Source organism: Temnothorax longispinosus, chromosome 3 (assembly GCF_030848805.1).
Source record: "Temnothorax longispinosus isolate EJ_2023e chromosome 3, Tlon_JGU_v1, whole genome shotgun sequence".
Taxonomy (NCBI): domain Eukaryota; kingdom Metazoa; phylum Arthropoda; class Insecta; order Hymenoptera; family Formicidae; genus Temnothorax; species Temnothorax longispinosus.
The window spans coordinates 17,102,273-17,116,977 of record NC_092360.1 but is presented as its reverse complement, the minus strand read 5'-3'; the positions used below and the strand labels follow the sequence as shown (position 1 = coordinate 17,116,977).

Genomic DNA, 14,705 nt, shown 5'->3' with positions numbered 1-14,705 from the left:
CAAAACTGAACAACATTGGATTGCTGCTGGGATTTTCAGCAAATCGCGTGCTGGAGTTGCGACAATGGCACGAATTGGATGTTCCGATAAATATCATCAATGTAAACATCATTTACATAGAGTGCAACGTGACCGCGGGTGCGTAAAGCAACGACAAGTACGTGCACACGATACACGAGTTTTCACCGAGTGTGCCTCCAGGATATAAGATATCGGAAACGCCTGCACAGATCATTTACCTTCCGATCATCGTACGGAGCATTTTGGATTTGACGTTTTGCGTCGTGGATCAGAACGGTCGATTGATTGATTTTTGCGGAGAGGAAATCACCATTAGACTGCATGTACGAAGGCGACAGCGATAACGTGAGATGCTCGTACTGAACAAAGCTGAGCAGGTGCAACAGACGAGAAACAAAATTAGAAAGACAATCCGATCGCCAAAGAAGAAACTCGCTGCATCGAACGTTGAATTTTTGAAATCATTGGGTTTCGTCGTACGAAATGGCTAATATCTTAAACATTGGAAGTAAACCGATCTTTGACGCCAGCATCGTCAAGATTAAGACACACACGTACAATCCGTACGCCAACACAACGTAGAAACATTGGAATAATCAGCACCATCAAGAACTATGTATCGTTTACAAATGACAAAGCAAAGATTATGCAAAATGCTGAATAGGACTTTTCATCTTCTCACCCGGAGGGATATTTCAACTTTTGCGTACCACTCAACACATTGTTGGGTTTTTACGAGAATTACAAATGCGTGGTTGTTAACGCTCGTCCTGAATTAATTTTGATACGAGCGCGTAGCGATAACAATTACATTGTAGGAAATCCGGCGACGGAGCCTGAAATTGAATTGTTTAAAATACAGTGGCAAATGCCTCATGTCACATTAAACGAGGTCAATAAACTATCCATGCTACGGGCCTTGGAAAGCGAGCGATATCTTAGTGTCAGTTTCCGTTCGTGCGATCTGTACGAGCACCCTATGTTACAGAGCACGCATTCGTGGGCCGTCAAAACGCCGCGGCGACTCAGCTAGAGAAGCCGCGGTACGTTATCTTTGCGCTGCAGACCGAGCGCAAGAATACCATGTCGCAAAATGTTAGCGTATTTGATGAATGTAACTTGACCAACGTGAAACTTTATCTAAACTCTGAATTTTATCCGTACGATGACTTAAATCTGGATTTTGGCAAAATTTAATAACATTTTTGTTATAATTACTCTGCCCAAGACATTCTGAATATTATGCTACTGATTAACTTTACTAAATGTCCATTTTTCAGATAGAAAAAAAACTGAGAACAATTAACATATAACATGCATCTGTAGCACTTTGCAGAAGAAGTTTGTCATCAACCATCAAGAAAGAATTCATCAACAAAGCACGAGATTCTTTTAAGCAGGAGTTTATTATTACTGTCTCCGCTATTAGAATTTTGTGAAATGTTATGAAAACATCAACATCCATCCGTTTATTTCTTGGACTTTTTGGGAAGATTTGTATTTAGCTATCAAAGCATGTTTATACACTGCCATGATCATTATAGGCATTGAATATAAAATATCATCAAACAAGTTACATACAAAAGGCAACGGTATGTTATATATGTATGTCATATAGAATTAAAAAGTTTAACTGCATAATATTTTTACTTGTGTATATGTACATACGTTTCTTTCTTATAAAAATATTCTAATAGTAAATATCAGATATTAAATGTTACAATATTATTAAGATTTTACTTAGATATACTTTCATGTACATAACAATGATGTGCATGTCAAAGATACTGAATGGTATAATACAATTATAATTATTAATTATTGAGCGGTAACAAAGTACTAATAAAAAACGAAAATATACTTGTTTGCAGACCTGTTTTCTGAGAAAATGGCACTATCATGATATTTTTATAAGAAACGTATATGCATGTAAGTGAGAATATTATGTATAGTTAAGCTTTTAATTTGCTGATATGTACATATATAATATGCTGCTGCTTCTTATGCGTGACAATACGTACTACATTTCATTTACCGTCACGCACAAAAAGCAGCATCATATTATACATATATATATATATATATGTATGTATCAAAATTAAAAACTTAAGTAAACATAATATTCTTACTTACATGCATATGTATATGCGTTACTTAGGAAAATATTTTAATAGTAACAATTTCATGGAAAGAACGTGTATTGACAGTTCTGCAAACAAGTATATTTCTGTTTTTTTTTTGTTGGTATTCTATTACCCATCAATAAATTAATAATTATATTATACCATTCAGCATTTTTGACATGCACATCATTGTTATGTATATACAAAATTACCTTTTTTAAAAAAGGTAACAAAAGGCGCCAAGTACACGCAATGTATTTTGTAAATTCAAAAATCCAATCTAAAAGTGGTAGTAGTTTTAATTTCTCTTTAAAAAAATTATTATATGACAAAATTATGTTACTTAACTCAACCCAAGTGACATGTATTTCAAAAAAAGATGTGAAATTTTTAAATTGCGTCAATTGCAAAGAGAATATATATATTCCCATTAAGAAATCCACAAAGGGCGCAGTACTGCCCCAGTGGCATTACTGGCGCGGTACCGACAGCCAGTGTTGGCCCCTGTACTGGCATATATCTGGGGTGATAACGATGTTCTGCACTGGTTTGCCAGTGATGCGCCAGTAGTGGCAAGCCAGTATTGGCATTTAGTACTAGGCCAGTATAGGCTGAAAGTGTTGGCGCAGTACCGACGTAACTACGGGCGCGATCCTGACATATGTCTGGGATGATAAAGATGTTCTATACTGGTTTGCCAGTGATTTGTCAGTAGTGGCAACCAGTATTGGCATGTAATACTAGCCCAGTATATTGGCTGAAAGAGCAGGCGCATCAGTACTGACGTAACTACGGTATTGGAGTGCGGTATTGGCGTAAATCTTATTGACTTAAATGCTTATTATGCAAAATAGAATGATATGTAGTTGATGTAGGTATTTTATGAAAAGAGGAAAAAGAAATAAACTCCACATTTATTAAAACTCCAGATTTATTTTTATAAAAACACCGTAAACTTCAGAAATGATTTTAAGATGTATACAAAATAAAAAGAAAATAAATTCATGTTCTTCAAACAAACTCTTGTAATGAAAAAAATAAATGAAACACTCATTTTCGTATATATTTAATGTTTTGTGAGTATTATTATTAAGTATTATCTTTCGCTTCTTTGAGTCTTTTTTAAATTTCTCTCTTTTTTTCCACCTTCTCTATCTTTTGCACCCGAAAACCAACGACTAAATTGGGAGTTAAGTTCTTTTAACTGTAGTTCGAGGCATTTAGTCAGAATGACTTCTGAAATATAATAGAATATATTAACCTTTAAAAAATAACTGATCATATTAAAAAAATTAGTAGTGTAAGAAAGAATACTATACCTCGAAGATATTTGTAAGTTTTTTTTTTCGAAAAATTTAATTTCTGAACACCATTAGTTTCTCGTCCAAAAGCAGAATATAGAAGTTGTACGTTTTTTGTAATAATGCGGGGAATAACTATACTAAGATTTTCTGAGAGCCTCATTGAATTTTTAGTATTAAGCACCATAAAACATTTCTGAAAGAAGAAAAAAATTAAATATAATAAATTAAATATAATAGAAGTAAAATCAAATTAGAATAAGGAATGTGAAATTCTTACGACTTTCTTGACCAAGTCCTCATCCCTTTTCAAATCATCTTTAAACTGCAGGAAACTGTCTAAGTCATCTTTCGGCAAATCAGCAATTCTTCCTTCTTCCATGATATTTTCAATATATCCACTGTTTCTACTAGCAGCAATAGTTCCTCTAATTTTTTCAGACTCATCGCGGATTCTATATTCAATACTTCGTTTCATGGATTCCAAGAAAGATTTTGATGGTGCTGAAAAGAATAAAAAATATGAAATATTAATATGTAAAGACTTATTATATTTTTAATTATATTTTATTTAAATTTATATTAAAATTTAATTTAAATGTTATGACAAAATTATAAAAAGTAATTCATTATTGTTATGTTTAATTGAAATGATTTTAAATTATCAGATGTTTTTTTGACATGTACCTGTACGACCGCAAGTTGGGCAAGACTTGTATTTTTTTTTCGATGTCTGGTCTAAAAACAAAAAAAAAAGATCAACATTTTTTAACTTAAAATAAGAAATTAGGATAGTTTAATAACGAATAATTTTTTAACCTTTCTTATTTTTCTTGCTTGTACTTGAAATCACAGTTTTTGAAACGTCAAGTTTTTTTTTGCTTTTTGCTTTGGATCAATCACTTTTGATCAAATAGAACTTTTTTGCGTTTCTGAGAACAAATAGATTTGTAAATAATAAACATTTTTTACACACATATAGAATCAGAAAATTGAAATTATAAAATTAAATTTATAAAAAAATAAATTTTACCCGCTGATGTTTTAGTGGCATTATCTTGTGTTTCCGACGATAATGTTTGAAGAGAATCTGAACTTACAGATTTTTCCTTTGTTGATTGCGTTTTTCGTTTTTTAGGCGATGGAATTGATGAACTTGAATTTGAAGAACTTGTAGCATTCTGCGAATCGTGCCCTAAAATCATTATTAATTGTATTTCTTATAACTATAATAATAATATATGTACACACACACACACACACACACACACACACACACACACACACTTTTATAGAAAAAAAAGAGAAAAAAAATTTACATTACTAAAAATTAAACACTACATTTGAAATAAAAATTTTGGTAAATGTTTACAATTAGGGCCTGACTTCCGATGACCTTGACCTTGACATATGTTGTCAAGGTCACCCTCCTGAGTGACCTTCAGAAGGTTTTAGTCGGGGGTCGCTTCTTATTAAAAAGTTATAAACAAAAAAAGTGTTGAAAATATAGCAGTTATTTTAAGTACTGAGAGGCCACGCATGAAAAGTTCATGCATACACTTTCCACGCGAACCGAGGTTCGCGCACACTCCCCCCTGATTTCGGGGGAGGTGCGGTAGTCCCGAAATAGTTCACGCATACACTTTCCACGCGAACCGAGGTTCACACACACCCCCCTGCTTTCGGGCCGGCCCGAAATATATATTATATTTAGTATATATATATATATATTAGTCATTTATGCCTTCCAATACTCAAAATAGCTGCTATATTTTCCAAACTTTTTTTGTTAATAACTTTTTAACGAATAGTGACCCCCGACTAAAACCTTCACTCAGGAGAGTGACCTTGACAACATATGTCAAGGTCAAGGTCATCGGAGGTCAGGCTCTAATTGTAAACATTTACCAAAATTTTAAAAATTTGTATATGTATAATAGTTAAAATATATATAATAGTTTTTTGCCAACCTTTTAACTTACTGTTATGTTTTTTGAATGTTTTCTTGGTTTTTAATGACGACGTCGATGACGATGTATCACTATTATCAACGCTTGATTTCTCATCTTTAGAAGTATGGGATACCGAAGTGTCAGAATTATCTATTAAAAAAAATAGTATTAAGACAATAAATTTGAAAATATTTACTGTATCTATCCATAACAAAGAAAATGTACCTTCTCTATAATTTTTGTGTGTACTCTTAAAATTTCCTTTAAGTGAAGGAATTTTATTCAGTGATTTCTGAAGATCATTTCCGGTCAGCTGTAAAGGGTCTTCCTCTTTTTCAGAACTGTGATATTCATCGATGTTGCTACTTTCAATTATCTCATCAGAGTACCCCCTCTTCATTCGTCTTATACCTTGTTCATAATTTCCTAAATCGTAAGAAATGAAACTTTAGTACAGAATCGCTATTCATTTAAATATGTAATACTTACTAGCTTCTTTTACAAGAATAACTTTAGGGGGTTCAGGTTCAGAAGATGTTTTACTCAGCTTGTTTACTTTCAAGTATTCAGATTTATTTGGGTATTTGCAGAACAATTGACCATCCTTAAGATACGTCCACATCACGGGTACAAGGTCGATGCTGGTTTGTCCAGTTTTACTTTTTTCAAAAAATTTGATTACGACATGAGTTGTATCTTTTTGATAATCCATATTAATATTTTTACTGCAATAAAGAGTAACACAAATGTCGATTAAGAACTAAAAGGTAAAATGAAATTAATTGCCATATTATAAATAAAGTTTACATTGATTTTTTATATAAATGTTTTCGCGTCTTTATAAATTTTTACCTGAAAGAAATAAGTTTACGTATTATGAAGAAATGTGACTGCGAAAGTATTGCTATCATTTTCAAAAAGAACACATTTCTTTCGGATATTTTTTAGAGAGACAATTTTTTCTTTTCGAGACAATCGGCCGAGTTTCATGATTCTTACTTTTGTTGATTCACACGGAAATTTGAATATATCCGTGACTGTTTTGAATCCAAAACCATGCACAAAAATATTCTGCCCTTCTCTTTTCATCTTTGTAATTTTAAGTATCTCATTGGAATCCAATTGTACAATGCTGTTGGGCTTTGACGTATTTATTTCTACTCCATGTAGAATAATACTCTCTAGATCAACTGCATATTTATCTGGAATATCAGGATTAACTATGACATCTCTTTTTCTGTGAATAGCGTTCTTCTTCATTATTATTGGGCATGCTCTTTCTTTGGATTCTCTTCTAACTAACTGTGCCACAGGTTTTTTCTTTCCTCGAATTTTTCGTTTAATTTTACCAAACTTGTTTTCAAAGGGGAATGCGGAAATCTCGGACAGAGACAATTTCGTGAACTCCACGTCATCTGCTACGTGAATTAAGTTATGGTTGTTTATAACTTGTGAATATGGACCGTAAAATGACGGAAGAAGCTCAACGAATTTTCTTAACAATTCTTTGGCATAATTGGTATGTTTTAAGCATAAATCTGGGTTACAAAGAATTCTACATGCAACTACAAGGAGAAGAAAGTGTCGAAACATATTTTTAGATAGAACATTACGTAACGCCAGGGCCCCACAGTAATGTAAAAAAAAAACGATACTGCGTTGCTTTCCAATGATTCAATTCGTCTAAGTTCAGTGTTTTTCTTTGGAACTCTTTAGGTACATATCTCAACAATATTTTTAAATTGGAATTTAATAGTTTTACATCGCGAGTATGAAGTTTGCATTTGCGATTGATTTTCTCATTTATTCCAAGCAATTGTTCCAAAATCCACTTCATATTTCCCAAATAAAATAAATGCATGGAATCCAAAAATACTGATCTGACAGGGTCAAAATGTGTTATATTTACCAATGGTGATCTGCCTTCTAAATTATGCTCCTTTTGTCGCTCTCTTCTGAAGGAATCGTCAGTTCGCTGTTTAGAATTCATGCTAGGATAAACTCTTCTCTTATGTTTGGTTATGCCTCTTGTTTCACATCGCTCACAAGCATAAAAGCCACCATGGCCTTTACACTTTTTAATAAACGATCTTGCGGGTGTATCGCAAGAAAATCCAATAATTTCTACCTTGAATTCTCTTTGGCCAATAGTTGCAACATTTTGAACTAAATAGCTTGCTTCAGTGACAAAATCCTGTAAAAATTCATCTACACTTTGTGGCTTCGAATTTCCGCTATATGCAGCAACAATAAATGGTTGACACTCGTATTGATTGTGTAGAACAAGCCCCGAGTTAATCCAAAATTGTTCGCTTGAACCGTGATATAATGAGAAGCCATCAATATTAAATAATAAGCTAATAGTGCTCTCCGTGTATTCATCAGTGATTATCGCTTTTAATCCTTCTTGTATGCCAAAATATACATAAAAACCATTTGTGTTCTTAAAACTTTTCATACTTTTCACATTTGGATTAGATTTTGTTTGCAATAAGGTAGCTGCTGATTTGGGCAAATTCGGTAGATTTTCATCTCGTAAATGCACTAGCAGCACTTCTATTGCCTCAACTGTTGGACTGTTTCTAAATCTTACACACCAGCTTTGTAATTTTTCTGGAAAAGAAACTACTGTCACAGTTGAGTCATCATTACCATTTTCTCGAGAGTTTTCTTCTGAAGTCCATGACTGCTGAGAAGATAAAGAAGATGGAGAAGATTGAGAATTTGACGAGCTAAAATCTGGCGCTCTATTAGTCAAAAGATGAGTCTTCGTCATCGCTAACATAAGAATTTGAATCGTCGAATCGACATTGCTTAGCATCTGATGCATTACTTGATAATATAATTTCTTTAGCTGATCGTTTCAAGTCACGGCATTTTTTTACTCGATAATATGCAGTACTCATTTTAAAAATTTTTCTGAAAAAATTGCAGTAGAATACAGAAATACAAATTTATTAAAAAACGACACTACGTAACATAAATTCGCTCTTATAATTTTAATAATTTTAATAAATATTCATTGTTAGTGCACAAATGTACAAATTCAATTATTATGCAATGAATACCGAATCTGATCAATACGCACACGCAAGCACTGCACACGCACACGCAAGTTCACACACACACACACACACACACACACACACACACACACACACACACACACTCTCTCTCTCTCTCTCTCTCTCTCTCTCTCTCTCTCTCTTTCTCTCTCTCTCTCTCTCTCGCTCGCTCGCTCTCTCAATCATACCTTTGATATCTATCAATGATTCTTAGAATAAATTATAAGAACTCACTCAATATGTGTGTCGCAATGATCAGAAACAAAATATGTACAAAGAATTCACTTCCTCGTGTCTTCCTTCCCGTTCAATTTCCAGTACGCAAGGTAGGTATTTTTGATCGGCTCCGGGACTTCCTTCTTCTGTAAAAGAAACTATAATTATGTAGAAAAAACTTTGCGATCCTTCGCGGTCCGCACAAGAGACGAATACTTCAACGTGTACCGCCTTCTTCTTAATAATTTTAATAAATATTCATTGTTCAAATACCTAATCTGATCAATACGCGCACGCGCGCACATGCACACGCACACGCAAGCACACGCAAGTACACACTCACGCACACTCCCGCCAGGTACGCTATTACTCTCCAAAGTTATTCGGACGAAGAGATATGCCAGTCGCAATATTATCGGACGGTATTTACTTTCGCGAAACTTAACCGAAATCGAATCAACACAGCCCCCGAAACCGTAAACAGGCAGGAATTCGGCACAGAAAACGACGGAAAAACTCAAGTTCCCAAATACCGGCCGTACGCGAACCAAAACAAAGTCGAGCGGAGCGGCCTTCGTACCGCAATCATGGAACCAAAATTCCAGGGCCGCGAAATAATAATTCAAAAATCCGATCAAACATATAATTAACACAAGAGCACATAAAAAATCATAGGGAAACACATAAACATAATGATAGCACAAAATAAATTCACTTGCGCACGCTCTCTCTCCCGATTTTCTTTGATTGGTATTAAATTTTCGGGCGAGAGGCCCCACGTTGGGCGCCAAAATTTGTGACGACGACGACGATGTCCTCACGGTCTCGCCGGCCGTGGAGGAGCGCGCCGTCGCTTTCTTCACTAAAGATCTCTTTATGATTCGCGATATTCCTCTCCGAAACCCAGATGGTAGCTCGACTGAGTATTTTTATGATGTAAATGTTGAGCGCCAGGTGCGATTCCTCGCACCACGATACACGAGATCGCAGTATTCTCAGGCGTAGGCTTCTTTGATTAATCGCGGTTGGAATAGGAGAGGGAGCGTAGCGCAATCAACACACTCGAGTAACAAGGAACATAAAATTATATTTCATTGTAATGCAGATAACAAGTGGAAGGTAAGCGTGTTCCACGGCGAACAAGCAGAATTCGAGCACGCGCCACGTGTCACCCCACGAGCGCGATACTCATTCCGTCGCTGAACTGCACGGCAATCCCGGTCGAATTCGTACAAGACTATTCCCCGACATAAATTGCAGCGAATTCTACCCGGACAGTCAAACGCGAAATACTCGAACGTCTACTTCTAACAATTAGCGCAATTTTCTTACGATCTACCGCGACAACGCTGGGGATCTTCACTCCCCCCGAGACGCACGAATGGCCTCACCGTAAACGCGACACAACCGTGGGCCATTAATCCCGATGAAACGCACGGATATCCAATTACAAATGGCACGAACTTAACCGGCAACAATAACTACGAGGCTCTCACACGCGCGAGAACCACCTCCCGAAACTACGGCACGATTAAGCCAACGACGATTACGAAATTACACGCGACGAAATTACACGCAACGAAATGACACGAAACGAAACCCCAAGCACGCTGACTGTCGGCGGCCGTCCGTTCCCATCCCCCAGACGGGCACTCGCGATCACTTTTTCGCCCGGGCCCTCCCGCGGTATGGCACTCGGTATGATTCAGTTACGGCTGATTTCATTTATTCTCGCGGCACAACGCGACTCCCGGGAGGGCCTTGGTATTACCGCGATCTTACTTTGGGGAGGCTGAGCAGTGGCCTTACAAATTCTCCTCGTTCCGGCAGCTCGTCGTTCGGCTCGCAGGGCTGGATGTTACCGGGATGGCGGCTCGCACGACAGTGGCGTTCCTTCGGCCCGGCGGGACCACGCTGGGCCCGCGCGCGCCCGCGCGCGCGAGTGAGTCCCGATTGCGCACATTACAAATCGGACACAGCAATATTTCCCGATCGGACACGGTGTCGATTGCACACGGTGCCGATCGGACACGGTGTCGATTGCACACGGTGCCGATCGGACACGGTGTCGATTGCACACGGTGCCGATCGGACACGGTGTCGATTGCACACGGTGCCGATCGGACACGGTGTCGATTGCACACGGTGTCGATCGGACACGGTGTCGATTGCACACGGTGCCGATTGCACACGGTGCCGATTGCACACGGTGCCGATCGGACACGGTGTCGATTGCACACGGTGCCGATCGGACACGGTGCCCTAGGGGTGTAGGCGGGGGGCTCCGCCCCCCCTTGCACCCCCCTGTGCACCTGGTGGTGTGGGTTGGGTTGATGCGTGAAGCGGGGGGGGGCTTCGCCCCCCCCCCCCGCACCCCTCCCATGGACACGCCTTCGGCATGCCCGGTAGGCAATGTATTAAGTACATGCGTGGGCGGGGGGGGCTTCGCCCCCCCCCCATTGTGTAAGTAAACCCTGTGTGCAATCGACATCGTGTGCAATCGGCACGGTGTGCAATCGGCACCGTGTCCGATCGGCACCGTGTGCAATCGGCACCGTGTGCAATCGGCACCGTGTGCAATCGGCACCGTGTGCAATCGACACCGTGTCCGATCGACACCGTGTGCAATCGACACCGTGTCCGATCGGAAAATATTGTCGTGTCCGATTTGTAATGTGCGCAATCGGGACAATCCCGCGCGCGCCGGTTTCCCTAGCCTGGTCGGTGCTGCGCCCTGGCCTGCCAGCTATTCCTCTAGGCGATCGCCGCGCCTTGCGAGGGCGCCCCTCGCATCCGCTGTCGTCCGCCGGCGGTAGTTTGAAAGCCCGCCCGTGTGAGACCGGCTGTCCAGGCCGCGACTCATCATCCGGTTATTCGGCGGCCAGGCTGGACGGGCCATGGCTCGTCGACCGGTGGCGGTTTCCCGGGGGTGACCCCGTTCCTCGACGGGGACCTTCGTCGGGGCGTCCTCTCTCTCGGGTCCTCCGTTTCCGGGCTGCAGTGCTGTTGTGCGGGCTATGTGGGTGCTTTGACAGGCCAGCGGCTGTTCCGGCTGTGGGCTCCAGCGTGACCCGTCCGTCCCAGCCGTAAGTCCCTCGGTGCGGAATACGCCGTTACAACTCCGTGACCCTGGCCATCTGCTCCGCGCTCCTTCGACCTGTAACGCTCGCAACAGATCTTAATCCTAACCTAAATGTTCGCTCTCCGCCCGCCCCGGGCGGAGGCACCATCCCTGACGCCTCCCTCGGCCGAGCTCCCATCTGGGGTGAGGGACGTGACATTTGTCACGTCACAATACATACAATATTTACATTTATTTAAAAGAGGAAAAGAAATTATCATGCTTCTCTGCAAGTAGTCAGTATGTCACAACAGTAAGACATTCTCCGTGATATACTGTATTAGTGCGGATAGTGCGGATATAATGGCAGGTCGATGGCAATATTGTGATTCGGTTAAATATCACTGTAAGACTATAAGTAAGGGTAGAATACAGTACGAACATTGTCCATCAATTTCAAGAGATAAAATATCGTTAGAATCTCACTTATTTCACATACATAAAATATATACCACCAAAGGCAACTTTATATGGAGAGACGAATCCATCAGCATTCCAGATCGGTACTTCACACACGAACAATGCAAGTACATTGCAAAGTGTAAAGTTTGTAAAAGAGTGTTTAAGGTATTTAAAAGGGGTGATATGCTGAAACATTTGCAATTACATCGACAAATAGTCGATTACATACACGGAGAAATAACAAGCAGTTGGATCTCATACGGTCAACATTATACGGTCAACTCCGAAAAACCTACTTGCAATCATTGCAATAATTGATCGCAAAAGACAATTCACGGCCTAAATTATTTTAAAAAACACTTAATTGAGCATCATCAGATAAGCGAACCTGGTAGGGGAATCATATCTGTAGATGCAACGATACAACAGCCTGCTATAGCTGAAAATTATGCATCTACAAGTTCCCAGGATGGGTAAGTGACAAATATTAGTTTTTTTCTGAGTAATTATTTTAGTGCTTGCAATTCCGCGCCGTTTTCAGTCCCGCGGGATTAATGCGAGATTGTTTTTAAAAATATTATTTTCTTAAGACATTGCCAAATCTCGCGGGACCCCGCAAAATTGAAAACAATCTCGCGGGATCCCGCGAGATTTGGCAATGTCTTAAAAAAATAATATTTTTGAAAAAATCAAAAAAATTTCAAGTTTGATAATTTGATTAATTAAAAAATTATTTCTTATTTTAATAAATTTGTAACTTTAATTTTTTAAATTAAATAATTTTCTATTTTTTATTTTATATTAAACATTTAATAATACTAACTTACTAGGTTCAACCGTTCAATTAAAAGCTTAATTTTTATATGATAAATCGGTTTTAAACATTTTTGTGCAATTTTGAAATTAATTTAATGTATCGGAATTGTCGGATAAATAATATATTTTGTTTTAGTATAGTACAATTATGTTTTATTTTAACTATGTTTAGTTTTGTATGAAAAATTAATATTGTTTTCAATTAATTATCTTCAGATTAAATATTTTGTTCGTTTATGCCGATACGTTTTATCTATTTCTTCGGGATCCCGCGAGATTTGGCAATGTCTTAAGAAAATAATATTTTTTACATAAATAATTAACTTTATTTTGATAAATATAATTATTTAACATGTAAACATTACTGAGATCTTGTTTTATATTGTTACACATTACTTTATAATATAATAACATTAATAAGTAGGTTTTCAAAAATATTATAAGATACATGGTACATAATAATGTATCATACATTATTAATAACATTTTTCAATCCGAATAATGTGATATAAAGAAATAGATAAAACGTATCAGCATAAACGAACAAAATATTTAATCTGTAAATAATTAACTGAAAACAATATTAATTTTTCATACAAAACTAAACATAATTAAAATAAAACATAATTGTACTATAATAAAACAAAATATATTATTTATCCGACAGTTCCGATACATTAAATTAATTTCAAAATTGCACAAAAATGTTTAAGACCGATTTATCATATAAAAATTAAGCTTTCAATTGAACGGTTGAACTTAGTAAGTTAGTATCAGGGCAAAAAACATGTTTTTTTTATTTTAAACAAAAAACAATGTTTTTTTGTTTAAAACAATGTTTTATGTTTTATTTGTGTTTTAAACTAAGGTATAAAGAAAACATGTTTTAAACAAAAAAACATGTTTTAAACAAGCAAAAAAAAACACTTGATAGCTTTGATGTTTGACGACTTTGGCCGCGTTCAGCAGACACAACTGTTGAGTTCGTCTTATCAACACTCTGCGTTGATTGGTTGGTTCTAAAAGTAAGAGCCAATCACGTTCGACTGCTACTCAGCGGCTTGGTCTGCTGAACGCGACCTTTGACGACATCTCTATTGGATAGCGCTGCGTCTCCGGCTACACGCAACGCACAGCAACGTACCTTTACATCTGAGTTGTATAGCGGGACATATAGAAGTCTGTAAAAAATTATTGCAACTTGATAGCAGGCGAATTGACGAGCGAGATATCGGTGGCAGAAGAGCCTTACATTTGGTAGCCTCTCTGTGTATGTATAGAGGTTAAATTGACACGTGGACTGTACGTGTCGATTGACGCGCGAAATATCGGTGGCAGAACAGAACAGTTTTACATTTGGCAGCCTCTCTGTGTATGTGTTATGTTATGTGTATCATTACGTTTAATCCGTCGAGGTTCACGTCATCGAGGATAACGTGCAGGTGCTCCTACCTGCTGCAAATTTATTACAACTAATGGACGTACGAGACGCCTGTAGCGATTTTCTACAAGCTCAATTGCATCCGTATAATTGTCTCGGTATTAGGGCGTTTGCCGATTTGCATAAATGTCTCGAGTTGTTAACGCACGCGGACAGTTACATCGAGCAGCATTTTTCGTAAGTCGCATCTCGAGTCCTGATCCATTCATTCAGATTGTATTATGCGGTATTAATTGTTAATTGTATT

General features: G+C 37.9%; 1 protein-coding gene across 1 annotated transcript; it reads right to left on the bottom strand.

The window, feature by feature from the left end:
• Positions 1-4,245: 4,245 nt before the first annotated feature.
• Positions 4,246-8,937, bottom strand: LOC139809951 (uncharacterized). The gene is made up of 6 exons (XM_071773252.1): positions 8,697-8,937; positions 5,887-8,316; positions 5,623-5,823; positions 5,428-5,547; positions 4,479-4,640; positions 4,246-4,377 (listed from the first exon to the last, which is right to left on the bottom strand). Exons 2-6 carry the CDS (start codon positions 6,107-6,109, stop codon positions 4,355-4,357), a joined length of 729 nt encoding a protein of 242 aa, XP_071629353.1. The 5' UTR covers positions 6,110-8,316; positions 8,697-8,937; the 3' UTR covers positions 4,246-4,354.
• Positions 8,938-14,705: the final 5,768 nt, after the last annotated feature.

Bases quoted from the DNA above. Each gene is read 5' to 3' on its own strand.
- LOC139809951 (XM_071773252.1), bottom strand. From the start codon at position 6,109: ATGGATTATCAAAAAGATACAACTCATGTCGTAATCAAATTTTTTGAA. The intron at 5,548-5,622 runs GTACATTTTCTT...TTTTTTTAATAG, and splicing joins ACACAAAAATTATAGAGAAG to ATAATTCTGACACTTCGGTA. The intron at 4,378-4,478 runs GTAAAATTTATT...ATTTGTTCTCAG, and splicing joins TGCCACTAAAACATCAGCGG to AAACGCAAAAAAGTTCTATT.